The 12,182-nt window shown below is 42.5% G+C and overlaps 1 protein-coding gene across 6 annotated transcripts in view; it reads left to right on the forward strand.

Moving 5' to 3' along the window:
- The first annotated feature begins 301 nt into the window (after positions 1 to 301).
- Positions 302 to 12,182, forward strand: part of ATXN2 (ataxin 2) — a 114,258-nt gene continuing 102,377 nt past the window's right edge. For 4 of the 6 annotated variants that reach the window (XM_044244269.1, XM_044244266.1, XM_044244268.1 and 1 more), the window contains exon 1: positions 503 to 784. In XM_044244269.1, coding sequence (XP_044100204.1) covers positions 564 to 784 — 221 coding nt within the window. In that variant the 5' untranslated portion in view covers positions 503 to 563. Of the gene's footprint in view, positions 785 to 12,182 lie in introns of all 6 variants that reach the window. The other 2 variants (XM_044244264.1, XM_044244265.1) reach the window with 1 other exon arrangement.

The raw sequence follows: 12,182 nt of genomic DNA on the forward strand, positions 1-12,182 counted from the left end.
CTTCCGGTAAAGAGTCCCCATTCCGCACCACCGCGCCCACCCAGCATCGCCACGCGGCGCCTCTGTGTGCCCGACCCCCGATGCGCTCGGCGGCCGCAGCTCCTCGGGGCCCCGCAGCGGCCATCGAGCCACGCCGCTTCGCCGCGGCCAGGTGGCCCGGGCGGCGCTCGCTCCCGCGGCCGGCGCGGCGGGGCGGGCGGGGCGGCGGCGGCGGCGCGGCTCCGGGCCCGTATCCCTCCGCCGCCCCTCCCCCGCCCGGCCCCGGCCCCCCTCCCTCCGGGCAGCGCTCGCCTCCCTCCGCCTCAGACTGTTTTGGTAGCAACGGCAACGGCGGCGGCGCGTCCCTGCCCGGCTCCCGGCGGCTCCTCGGTTTCGGCGGGCCTCCCCGCCCCTTCGTCGTCCTCCTTCTCCCCATAGCCGGCCCGGGCGCCCCCCCGGCCGCGCCATCCCGCGCCTCCCCGCTCGGCGCCCGTGCGTCCCCACCGCGCTCCGGCGTCTCCTCGGCGCGCCCGGCTCCCGGCTGTCCCCGCCCGGCGTGCGGGCCGGTGTATGGGCCCTTCACCATGTCGTTGAAGCCCCAGCAACAGCAACAGCAGCAGCAGCAGCAGCAGCAGCAGCAGCCGCCGCCCGCGGCCGCCAATGCCCGTAAGCCCGGCGGCAGCGGCGGCCTTCTCACGTCGCCCGCCGCCGCGCCGTCGCCGTCCTCAGTCTCGTCGTCCTCGGCGGTGGCTTCCTCCTCCTCGGCGGCGGCGAGCGCAGGCGGCGGGCGGCCCGGCCTGGGCAGGTGGGTGTCGCGCCCCAGCCCCCTCCGTTCCGGGCCTGGACGAGCTCAGGCCTCCAGTCCCCTCCCCCGCGGCCCACACCGTCGTCCCCGCCCTGTGACCGGCCAGGCTTGGTGGGGTGTGCTGGGGGCCCGCAGTGGGGGTGGGGCTCCCTCTCCCCTTTGGAGCCTCGGGGTTTGGATGGGGGGGCACTGCGGGGTCCCTCCGGGAATGTCAGGCTGTGTCCAGCCTCCTGCAACATCCCCACCCCCTCCCCCAAACGGTCAAGATGGAAGGACTGGGCAGCCTCCCCCTCTCCATTTAAGTGTTCGGGAGGGATTTACAGGTCTCACTAATTGTCAGCCCCTGTCCCTCTTTTAGCCCCAACGTGGAGGGGATGCTTGGGCAGTGCCCCCCCGCACTCCCCTCCCTCCCGCGTTTAAATATTAACGTGGAATGGTCTTTAGGTTTTGGTTCAGTCTCCTGAAACTTGCCAACTCCCCCTTTGGGGAATAACAAGGGAGGGGGAAAGTTAGGGCAGCGTCCCCCCTGTCCGTTAAAGGGGCAGCCACGGGGCTCATCTGGAATCGTTAGGGTCTGTCTGGTGTGCGTAACCACCCCACTCCCCTGCCCTGGGAAAGCTCGAAGAACCGGATTGAGGTGGGTGGGTAGTGGTCCCCGCTCCCCTCCCCATTTAAATCTGAGGTAGCGGCGGGGGCTCCAGAACTCCAGGAATCGTGGGGCTCTGTGCAGTCTCCTGCAGCGTTCCGCCCTCCCCCACCTGAGGAAGGGGTGGGGAGTGCCCGGTCCCCTCCCGGCCTCCCTCCTTCCCCCGCAAGGCCTCTCCGCCGCGGGTGGTGGCCGATCCGCAATGCTGTTCCGAGGCCGAGAAGGCGCCTTTGAATAGTGGTGGGCGAGGGCAGGACCCAGGCGTGCGTCCGAAGTCCAGGCCAGATCGGGGACAGAGGGGGTTGGTGGTGGCAAGGAGCGGGCACGCTGCGCATTTTCCCCAACCCCCGCCCCAATTCATAGAATTTCGAGGGGAGAGGGATTGCATCTGGAGACGTGGTGGGATTCCTGAAAGCAGAAATGCGGGTGTTTACTTGCGTCGTCTCCTCCTCTTTCCCCATAAACCTAGGCTTGTGGTAGGGACTGGGGGCTGTGTGCTGTCTCTCTAACCGGGTCTGACTTTGGAGAGTGTGTTTGTGCGGGAAGGCCTGTTGGGGAGGGTTTGTGTGTGTGGGGGGGTGGTTGACAGTTCGTATTTCACGAACTAAGAAAATGCTTAGTGTTCAAACGGGGCAGCAAATGTCAATAGACTCCATTCCATTGTGGCCAGTGTCCTTAACTTGGGAAGTGCCGCCGGAGCTCACCAAGGGCACGCAAGTCTATTTCCTCTGTGCCCCGAGCCCATCCGTGTTCGGCACTGCCTTGTCTCCCTTAGACCTAGGCGGGGTTGGTAGTCAGTGACGAGGGTCCTCCGGAAATAGACATCCTGGGCTTGAGAAGGTGGGATAAGGGATTTTTTTTTTTTCCGCGCACTGAGTTTTCTTTTTGAAAACAGGTTTTCAGCGATCCGTTTTCAAAGAATTTTCATTTATGGCCCGAGAAGTTACCCTTCAGGATGAATCCGGGCTGATTTTTAAGGAATCCTGCTTTCAAGGGGGGAAGGACGAACATTGTATTTTTGTTTTTGTTTTTTTACTTCTACCCTACCTCCCCTTCACAGTTGTCCTTTCTCTGAACCACCCTCAAACGTTAACCTTACCCTAACTAGTTCAGATAAAGTGCTTATTTTCCCAGCTCTTTCCACTTAGGATTCTGTAACTTCAGTTTCCCTTTTTCAGTGGTATCCACAGTGAAAAATGGACAAATTTTGTACCTAATTTTTACAGAAAAGGATCCACGGTATTTTTCTTCTCAGGTATCATAGAGATTTGGTAGATATATTTTACTTGTTCATATAATTAGAAATTAAAACTTAGGCTTTTAGGTTGCGACCGCTCTCCTTAGGCTTAAAAATTATAATCTGTTGCAGAGTGGCTTGAATGATCAAAAATATTTGGAATGTTTTAGTACCAAAGAGCGTTTTCTGTTCTTTGAGTCTTTACATTTAAGATTAATTTAAATTCTTCTTTGCCTTAAGTTCTTTCATTTGAGACATGGAATTCTTGCCCTTGTTCTTTTTGATAGATATGTGAAGTTCTCTTTATTGGATTCATATAATGTGTACTTTTATTACATAGATTTCACGTTAGAGTTCCTTTGGATTTTGAACCACTGCTGCTGGGTTCTTTGTAAACTGGTTACAGTTTTTAAGGTCTCCTTACATATGTTTGTGTTTGTCAGCAGTTAAAATATGTCCCTGAGGCCAGGGGTAAAGAAAGAAAATGCAGCATTGGGTTTGACGTGTTTAGAGATAGTAGAATATTCTTGAAAGTCAAGAAATTCACATGTCTTCTTTAAATAACATTTCATTATGTTTGACTTTTTAAAAAATAGTGTTTTTTTTATGGCTTTCAAAAATTTATTTTGCCTTAAATTATCATATATGTTTTAGAAGGTTACCGTTTTCTCTTAGAACGACATACCCATAATATTAAAATCTGTTAATCAAAATCTTGTTTTCGGTTTTTACCTTTTCATTTTTATGTAGTTTTAATGATTGTGCAAGTTATCTTGTGTTTTTTTTTTTTTTTCTGTTTAGCATTGTAATATAAATTTTCTTTAGGTTTTTGGTTAACCACTCAACTGTTGGGATTTGGGTGTCTACATCTTTATTATTATAGTTAGTGGTACACTAAACATCTTTATACCAATAGCTTTTGACTTTAGTCTAATTATTGCCTTAGAGAAAGTTCCCAGGAGTGGTTTTACTGGGTCAAAGGGCTTCAAGGTTTTTATGGCTCTTGCTAGCTGTGCCATATTACTCTTGAGAAGACTTGTGTTAGTTTCCATTGCCAGGAAGGTGGCTCTTCTATAGAATGGTTTCTTTGTCAGACACTGTGGGGGATTTTCAAGGGAAAAATTGCATTTACTGTCAAGTGAATACATTATTAAGTACTTTTGTTAGCTACCTGATTATTTATACTTGAATTTGAATTTGGTTTCTCTGAGGACTTAATGAAATAATATAAGGGAAGATGCTTTGAAAACAGTAACTGTTAACACTAATGAGAATACATGGTTTAACTATTGTGCTCATACTTCTCTAAGTAGAGGAATGCAAGTCCTGAGAAACTTGTTCTGAAGCTTTTGTTGTTGTTAATCTCCCTCATTCATCTAAAAGTATTTTTTATTAGCTGTTAGCCTGTGACCAAGTCACTTTTGTTGACGTTTATATAATTTCATGGCACTGTTGGGAATTATCTCTGGCTAACCTATATCTCTTCCTCTCCCACATTCCCTTTCCTGTTTAAAAAAATAATGGGTTTACCCATTCTGTTACCCATTCCTAAACCTAAATAATACAACATTAGAATGTCTTTGGATACAGGATTAAATGTGAGTAAAAACTTATTTTAGTCATTTTCAACTTAGTACTTTCGTAACTGCTTCTTTCTTTTAAGGCACTGCAACTTCGAAATTATGCTGCAATTTAGTGTAAGTTTTCATTTAAGAATCTGCGAGACATTCGTCTCTTTAAATATAGTCTAGAAGAGCCTAAAACATTGACACCATTGTACATAGAAATTTATTGAAAATCCATGTACAGGCAGTTACAAGTGTTTGGGATATACCAATGAATAAAAAAGATAACTGCTCTCCTCGTGTTTCCATTCTAACATGATGAGTCAGACATTAATTGAGACATTAAATTAGCAAACTATGTATAATATTAGGTAAGAGCTATGGGATTAGGGGAGAGCAGATTAAGGATATAATATGAGAGTGTGAGGGAAGGGAGTGGGTTGCACTTTTAAGTGGATTGGGGAGGCTTTTTTGAGGAGGTAAGATTAGAGCAGAGTTTTGATGGTGAGGTAGTTAGCCATTTGCTTTAACTCTAGACTGGTCAGTCATATGGTCCCATTTGTAGCTTAGAAGGTTTAAACTGTATCATTCCTTTGTTAACTTATTCTTTTAAGTGGGTATTGATAAAACCACATTTGCAGTTGGACCAGAAAAGTTAATTGACAATCGAAGTCATCAGAGGCAAGCTGTAGATGGCTATTAAAAGCTGTACATTTTTGTTTTTCTAATGGACTTATGTATTTTAACCTAATTGACTTAATTTTCATCCTAAGTACCTAGAGAAAATAGACTTTTTTGGATTGGGCAAAAACCTATATCAGGGGGCGCCTGGGTGGCTCAGTGGATTAAAGCCTCTGCCTTCGGCTCAGGTCATGATCCCAGAGTCCTGGGATCAAGCCCCATGTTGGGCTCTCTGCTCCGCAGAGAGTCTGCTTCCTCCCCTCTCTCTCTGCCTGCCTCTCTGGCTACTTGTGATTTCTCTCTCTGTGTCAAATAAATAAAATCTTAAAAAAAAAAACCTAGATCAGATCTTTGTCAGAAAAAGTAATCCTATGGTTGCTTAAAGATTTGCATTTTGAAAAGTCAAAACATTAATGGTGTCAGTTATGGTGTTCCTTTTTTGGTTAAATGTTAAGTTTGTATTTTCTGTGTCTAATTAGACTTATAATTTTGCAGATTTTACACGAGGGATGTTAACTCATATCATAGCTATTTAATAGCCATATGTTTCGACTTAAAGGAGGATCTAATTTTTTTATTGTTGTTTTGTGTAGCTACAGCTGTGTTAGAATTTATTTTCACTGTGGCAAAGTGTGTTTTTATACCTTGAAAGGGATTTTAAGTCTCTGTAAGATTTTTTTCCTGGAGTTGTAGTTTTCCGTTTTGGATAGATAGTGATAGCGTTTTGATATGTAAAGAGTTGAGGCTGAACAAAACCCTGTTTCTGTAGCTATTTGAAATCATTGTAGTAACTTCAGCTACAATATAGTTGATTAACAGGCCTGCCTGCTACTGTATCTTTTTAAGTGAAAGTACTTGTTTTTGTTTTTGTTTTTTTGTTTTTGAAGCACATCTGGGTCATTTATGACTGATACCATATCGTGATTTTAAGAGGTCTGTACAGTGGTCTTTTTCATATTTTAGCAAGAATGTTACTAAAATAAAAGTAGGGTGCTCTTTCCTCTTGAGTCTTTTTTGCCTGCTTAGATGTTAGACTTCGAAAATAGGGATGTTTTTATCAGAAGATTGACTTATCAGTGACTGTGAAGCTGGTATCAAGCCTTTGAAAGGTTGTAGCATCCAAATCTAGAATCTAATGTAGGCACCTTTGAATGTGTGACCTTTACTAGCATTACTTAGAATAGGTTGAGCTGCATTTTAATGTGTTTTTTGATATCCTTAAAGTATATTTTTCTACTCAAAAAGAATTTCTTCTGCTTTTGAAGATAAATGTTCTATGTAGAATAGTAGTAGTCTCCATTGAGGTGCTTGCCAAACAAAGCAGATTTGCAGTTTTGTAGGAGTGGTGTCATAAACCGCTTTCCTGTTATTTAAAACACCAATTAATTCAAGAGATTTTTATGTCATATATATGTGTATATATATGTATATATATAAGATTTCAAGCTTTGTGACTTGAAGATATGTATAGAACATGGTTGTGGATCTTCAGCAGATCTTAACCTGCCTGTAGTATAATGGAGAGAAGAAATGTACTTGAACCAGTGTCCAGAACAGATTTCTTCTCTCTCTCTCTTTTTTTTTTTTTTTTGACCTTCTTATTTTTTTTGAGTATAGTTGACACATATAATGTTACATTAGTTTGAGGTGTAGAACTTGGTGATTGGATAAATCTATGCATTATGCCATGTTTACCACAAGTACAGTTATCATCTGTCCCATTACATCACTGTTAAAATATCATTGACTGTATTCCTTATGCTCTTTTTACTCCAGTGACTGACTTTATCTCCTCCTCCCCTTCACCCATTTTTTTCCCCACCCTCTGCAACCATCAGTTCTCAGTATTTATAGTTCTTATTCTGCTTTTTGTTTATTTATTTATTTATTTATTTTTTATTTTTAAAATTTTCATGCAAGGGGTGGAATCATATGGTATTTGTCTTTCTTGGTCTGACTTATTTTCACTTAGCATAGTACCTTCTAAGTCCATCCATGTTGACTCAACAGAACAGATTTATTCTTGAAACTAATAGAGAGTGCCTGGGTGGTTCAGTCAGTTAAGTGTCCACCTTCATCCTGGGATGGAGCCTAAGCCCCCAATGTCAGGCTCCCTGCTCAGCGGGCAGTCTGCTTCTCCCTCTGCCCCTCCCCGCTGCTTGTGCACCTGTGCGCTCTCTTGCGCATGTGCAAAAATAAATCTTTTTTAAAATAAAAAAATTTAATAAATAGTCTTTGTACAGGTACTGCCTTATCTATATATGAAAGTTCTGTCTCATAGTTTGAAAAACAGTAAGATTTAAATACTCATTGTAGAAAAGAGTACAGAGAATCAGAAAAACAAAGCCAAAACTCCTTTAAAATCACCCACAATCTTTCCTTTGACATACTGTTATTGGAAGTTTGGAGCTCATCTTTTCAGACTCTTTGTGAACATATATAGAATAAACAAAATGGAATCATATGGTACATAACTGTTGCAGCTTCAAGAGTATATATTGTCTGTCTTTTAAAATATTTTCCTCCTAAAACTAGAATTTTAGAGCAGGAAGAAATAACAGAAAATCTTAGAAGGGAAGAACCCCTAACCTTTGAGAAGTTGGGGGACTTGACCAAAACAACTTATTTGTAGAATTTTATTATATTCTTCTCTTTATTTTTTTTTTTTATTTTTTATTTTTTTAAAGATTTATTTATTTATTTATTTATTTGACAGAGAGAGAGATTACAAGTAGGCAGAGAGGCAGGCAGAGAGAGAGAGAGGAGGAAGCAGGCTCCCTGCAGAGCAGAGAGCCGGATGCGGGACTCGATCCTAGGACCCTGAGATCATGACCTGAGCCGAAGGCAGTGGCTTAACCCACTGAGCCACCCAGGCACCCTATATTCTTCTCTTTAAATAAATGCAGACATAGACTTTATAGTTACGGTATGTATTTTAATTTTATTTATTTATTTGAGAGAGAGAGACCGCATGAGAGGAGACCAATCAAAGGGAGAAACAGACTCCCTGCTGAGCAGGGGATCTCTGTCTGTCAAATAAATAAAATCTTTAAAAAAAATTATTTATTTATTTATTTATTTATTTATTTGACAGAGATCACAAGTAGGCAGAAAGGCAGGCAGAGAGAGGCGGGGAAGCAGGCTCTCCGCTGAGCAGAGAGCCTGACGCGGGGCTCTACTCCATCCCAGGACCCTGAGATCATGACCCGAGCCAAAGGCAGGGGCTTTAAACCAATGAGCCACCCAGGTGCCCCTATCCTGTGTATTTTAAAGAATACGACAATCACAGACAGTCGACCTTCAGGGTATCTTTTTGTAACCTTGAAGTTTGGCTCAGTGAAATAGGAGGTCTAGTTTTTTATCTTTTTGGAAGACACATGCAATTTTGTACATATGTGGCATGAAATCTACTTAAATGTTAAGTCCTTGGTTTCATTATTATTATTATTATTATTATTTAAAGATTTTGTTTATTTATTTGACAGGAAGAGAGAGCATAAGCAGGCGGAGAGGCAGGTAGACAGAGAGGTGGAAGCAGGCTCCCTGCTGAGCAGAGAGCCTGATGTGGGGCTCAATCCCAGGACCCCGAGATCATGACCTGAGTGGAAGGCAGAGGCTTTAACCCACTGAGCCACCCAGGCGCCCCCCTTGGTTTTATTATTTTTAATAGTTTAGTATTGTTATGAATCTGTGGTTGCTAATGAAAATTTGCCACAACTGGGCACCTGGGTGGCTCAGCTGGTTAAGTGACTACCTTCGGTTTAGGTCACGTCATGATCCTGCGGTCCTGGGGTCCTGGGATCCAGTCCCACATCAGCCTGCCCTTGCTCTGCAGGGAGCCTGCTTCTCTCTCTGCCTGCTACTCCCCCTTGTGCTTTCTCTGTCAAATGGATGAATGGAATCTTTAGAAAGAAAAAAAGAAGTGAAAATTTGCCACAACTATTGGCCTTAGATTTTATTTGCTGAAAATTGTTTGCAGTTGTCATGTGAAAATTGGAAATTCCTTTTAATTTAAAAATACTCTGGTGTAGATTGCATATATTATGAGCCTTGAAGTGTCTATAAAATAGCAATTTCATGCCATGATTAATACGTAACTGCATTTTGGAAACTGGATAAAATGGCATTCTATAATGGCTTTGTAAATCCTATCACTTTGTGGCATGAAACTTGTCTGTGATGTAATTATAAATGAATGTAGCAGATTTTTAGTAAGCATATAAGAACTGTAGAGTGTTGTACTTGACAGTTTTGTCAGTAGTCAAATATTTTTGATTGCCACTTTATGTTCTTACTGGTTTTATGAATTATTAAATAATATTCTCAATAGTAATCTTGTAAATAGGCAAAATTAATCCTGATTATAGTTTTAGTTTAAAAAGAAGGGAGAGGTTAGTTTTGAATCAAATTGTGCATTTTTCCTTTGGGGCTCAAAATAATTTTTTCCCCAAAAATCCTTTTTGTGGACAGTATGTAGTTACCTGTTTTTGTTCCTGAAACACTTGAAATTAGGTAAAGACCTATGGTTTTTACATTGAAGATTGTGTAGATTACAGAAAGGGGAGCTCTTCAGGGCCTCTTTTCAGAGTTTTATTTGCTTTTACTTTACACATGATTGTACATAGCTTACATTTTTGATTTACAGATTGCCAGCCATAGAGAAATAAAACTTATTTACTTACGTTTTTAAAGAGTTTATTTATTTGAGAGATAGGGGAGGGACAAACAGATTCTGTGAGTGGGGAACCTGACACAGGGCTTATTCTCACGACCTTGAGATCGTGACCTGAGCTGAAATCAAGTCAGACACTTAACTAACTGAGCCACCCAGGTGCCCCAGAAAGGGGTACATTTAGAGGCAAACATATTGACAGCAATAAGAAATACTAATTGTGTGACAAAAAGTGAAGAGATTGGAAAACTATAAAAAACAGACAAAAGAACTCAAAGAATCCATTTGACTCTAAGTTATAGCTGTATGCCTTCTATAGGCATTCAGCCTGAGGCATTACTATTTTATAGCACAATATAGTTAGTTGATGGGCTTATAATAGTGACTCAACACAAAGGTAAATTGTTTTTCATATTTTTCAAAGAAGTATTTTTTGAGCTGTACATTAGGACCCCCTAATAAATTGTAAAAATCACTTTAGTGAGTCATGACAAGCATTTCTAGAAAAATGAAAAAGAATAGAAGATACTAGAATGCATTGTATTCTTAGAGGTAAGAATGATTTTAAAGAACTCTTTGACTTAATGTATATGTACTGTGTTGTGATATAAACTGTAATATTTTAGAGCACTGAGATATAGTAAAAGGACTGAGGAAGGGTTTTATAGTTAAATCTCTGCTAGGGTTGCCAGATTTAGCAAGTAAAAATATAGGATGCCCAGCTGAACTTGAATTTCTGATCAACAGTGACTGATAACTAAAGTATAAATGTGTCCCAAATTGCATGGAACAAAACTATTCATTTATATGAAATTCACATTTAATGGGGCATCCTTTATTTTATCTGGTAACCCCAGTCTAGGCTAGAATCAAGGTTCACCCCTTGGTAACTAAAATTTAAGAGCAGTGAGGGCAGAAACAGTCTTTCTGTTGAAACAGTCATTGGCCCTTAGAAGTGGTGAGCTATTTGAATAATTGTGGCAGGTCACTCATTCTTAGTCTCAGTTTTTTTATTAAAAACTTTTTTTATTTGTGACACCTATTAAAAGGAGAGGGGGCATCTGGGTGCCTCATTCGGTTGGGTATTCAGCTCTTGGTTTGAGCTCAGATTATGATCTCAGGGTTTTGGGATCAAGTCCCATGTCTCCCTGCTACCCCTGTAGGCACTGGAGGCTCCGTGCTCAGCCTGCTTGAGATTGTCTCTCTCTGGAGCAGGGAGCCGGATGCAGGGCTCAATCCCAGGGTCCAGGGATCATGACCTGAGCTGAAGGCAGCCACTTAACTGGCTGAACCACCTAGGTGCCCCAATTAAATCTTTCTAAAAAAGGAGGAAAAAAAAATACCTTCCTTAAAAATTGAGATACTGTTTTTTTGTTTTTGTTTTAAAGATTTTATTTATTTATTTGACAGAGATCACAAGGAGGCAGAGAGGCAGGCAGAGAGAGAGGGGAGGAAGCAGGCTCCCTGCTGAACAGAGAGCCCGATGTGGGGCTTGATCCCAGGACCCTGGGATCATGACCTGAGCCGAAGGCAGAGGCTTTAACCCACTGAACCACCCAGGTGCCCCGATACTGGGTTTTTATTATTACATTTCATTCTTGGTACATGGAAAGCACTCAGTATTATACAGATTTGGAGCTGGAAACTGGCTCAGGTGGATTTTTAGTACTTATTTTTCTTTACGGGTGAGGAGACGAAGGCCACAGAGCTTATTTGCCAGGAATCTTGTTCCCTTTTCTTTCTAGGATAACATTTTAAAAAATTTATTTAACGTCCAGTTAGTTAACCTACAGTGTGATATTAGTTTCAGGTGTATGATATAGTGATACGAATATACAGTTTTTTAAAGATATTTTATTTATTAGAGCGAGGGAGCGAGCACATGCTCATGGAGTGGGGAAGCAGCGGAAGAGGGAGAAGCAGGCTTCCCACTGCCGATCAGGGAGCCTGATGCAGGGCTCCATCCCAGGATCCCAGAATCAGGACCTGAGCTGAAGACAGACAGTTAATCAACTGGGCACCCAGGTGCCCCTAATATAACATATTTCTTAAGACTTATTTTTAAAATTTGGTGTTTTTTCAGTAATCTAAGAAAAGATTCACCTATCCCCCCAAAAAACAAACAAACAAACAAAAACAAAACCCACAAAACATTTCTGAAGTTTTCCGAGTTAGCAAAGGCTCTACTCTACTCTTGCTCTTATTTTGTCATGTTTCAAGTGAAAGTGTGTCTCCTTTTAAAAAAAATTTGAGAGGGAGCGCTTGAGAGGGGGAAGGAATAGAGGGAGAGGGAGAGAGAGAACCCCAAGCAGATTCTGTGCAGAGCCTTACCTGACTTGGGCTTGATCCCAGGACCCCAAAAGCGTGACCTGAGCTGAAACCAAGAGTTGGATGCTTAACTGACTGAGCCAGCCATGTGCACTCTTTAGTTCTCAGTAAATGAATTTCCTCTATTGTTTTTGCCAGGGATTCTTTTCCTTCCTTCTGTGACTATCCATTTCTCATACTCATTCTATCTACATGGCAAGTCGGTTTTACCTGATAACACCAATTCTGGTTGGAATGTTATGTAGAGGATTTGTCTTTTTTTTTTTTTT

This window comes from Neovison vison, chromosome 3 (assembly GCF_020171115.1).
Source record: "Neovison vison isolate M4711 chromosome 3, ASM_NN_V1, whole genome shotgun sequence".
Classification (NCBI taxonomy): Eukaryota; Metazoa; Chordata; class Mammalia; order Carnivora; family Mustelidae; genus Neogale; species Neogale vison.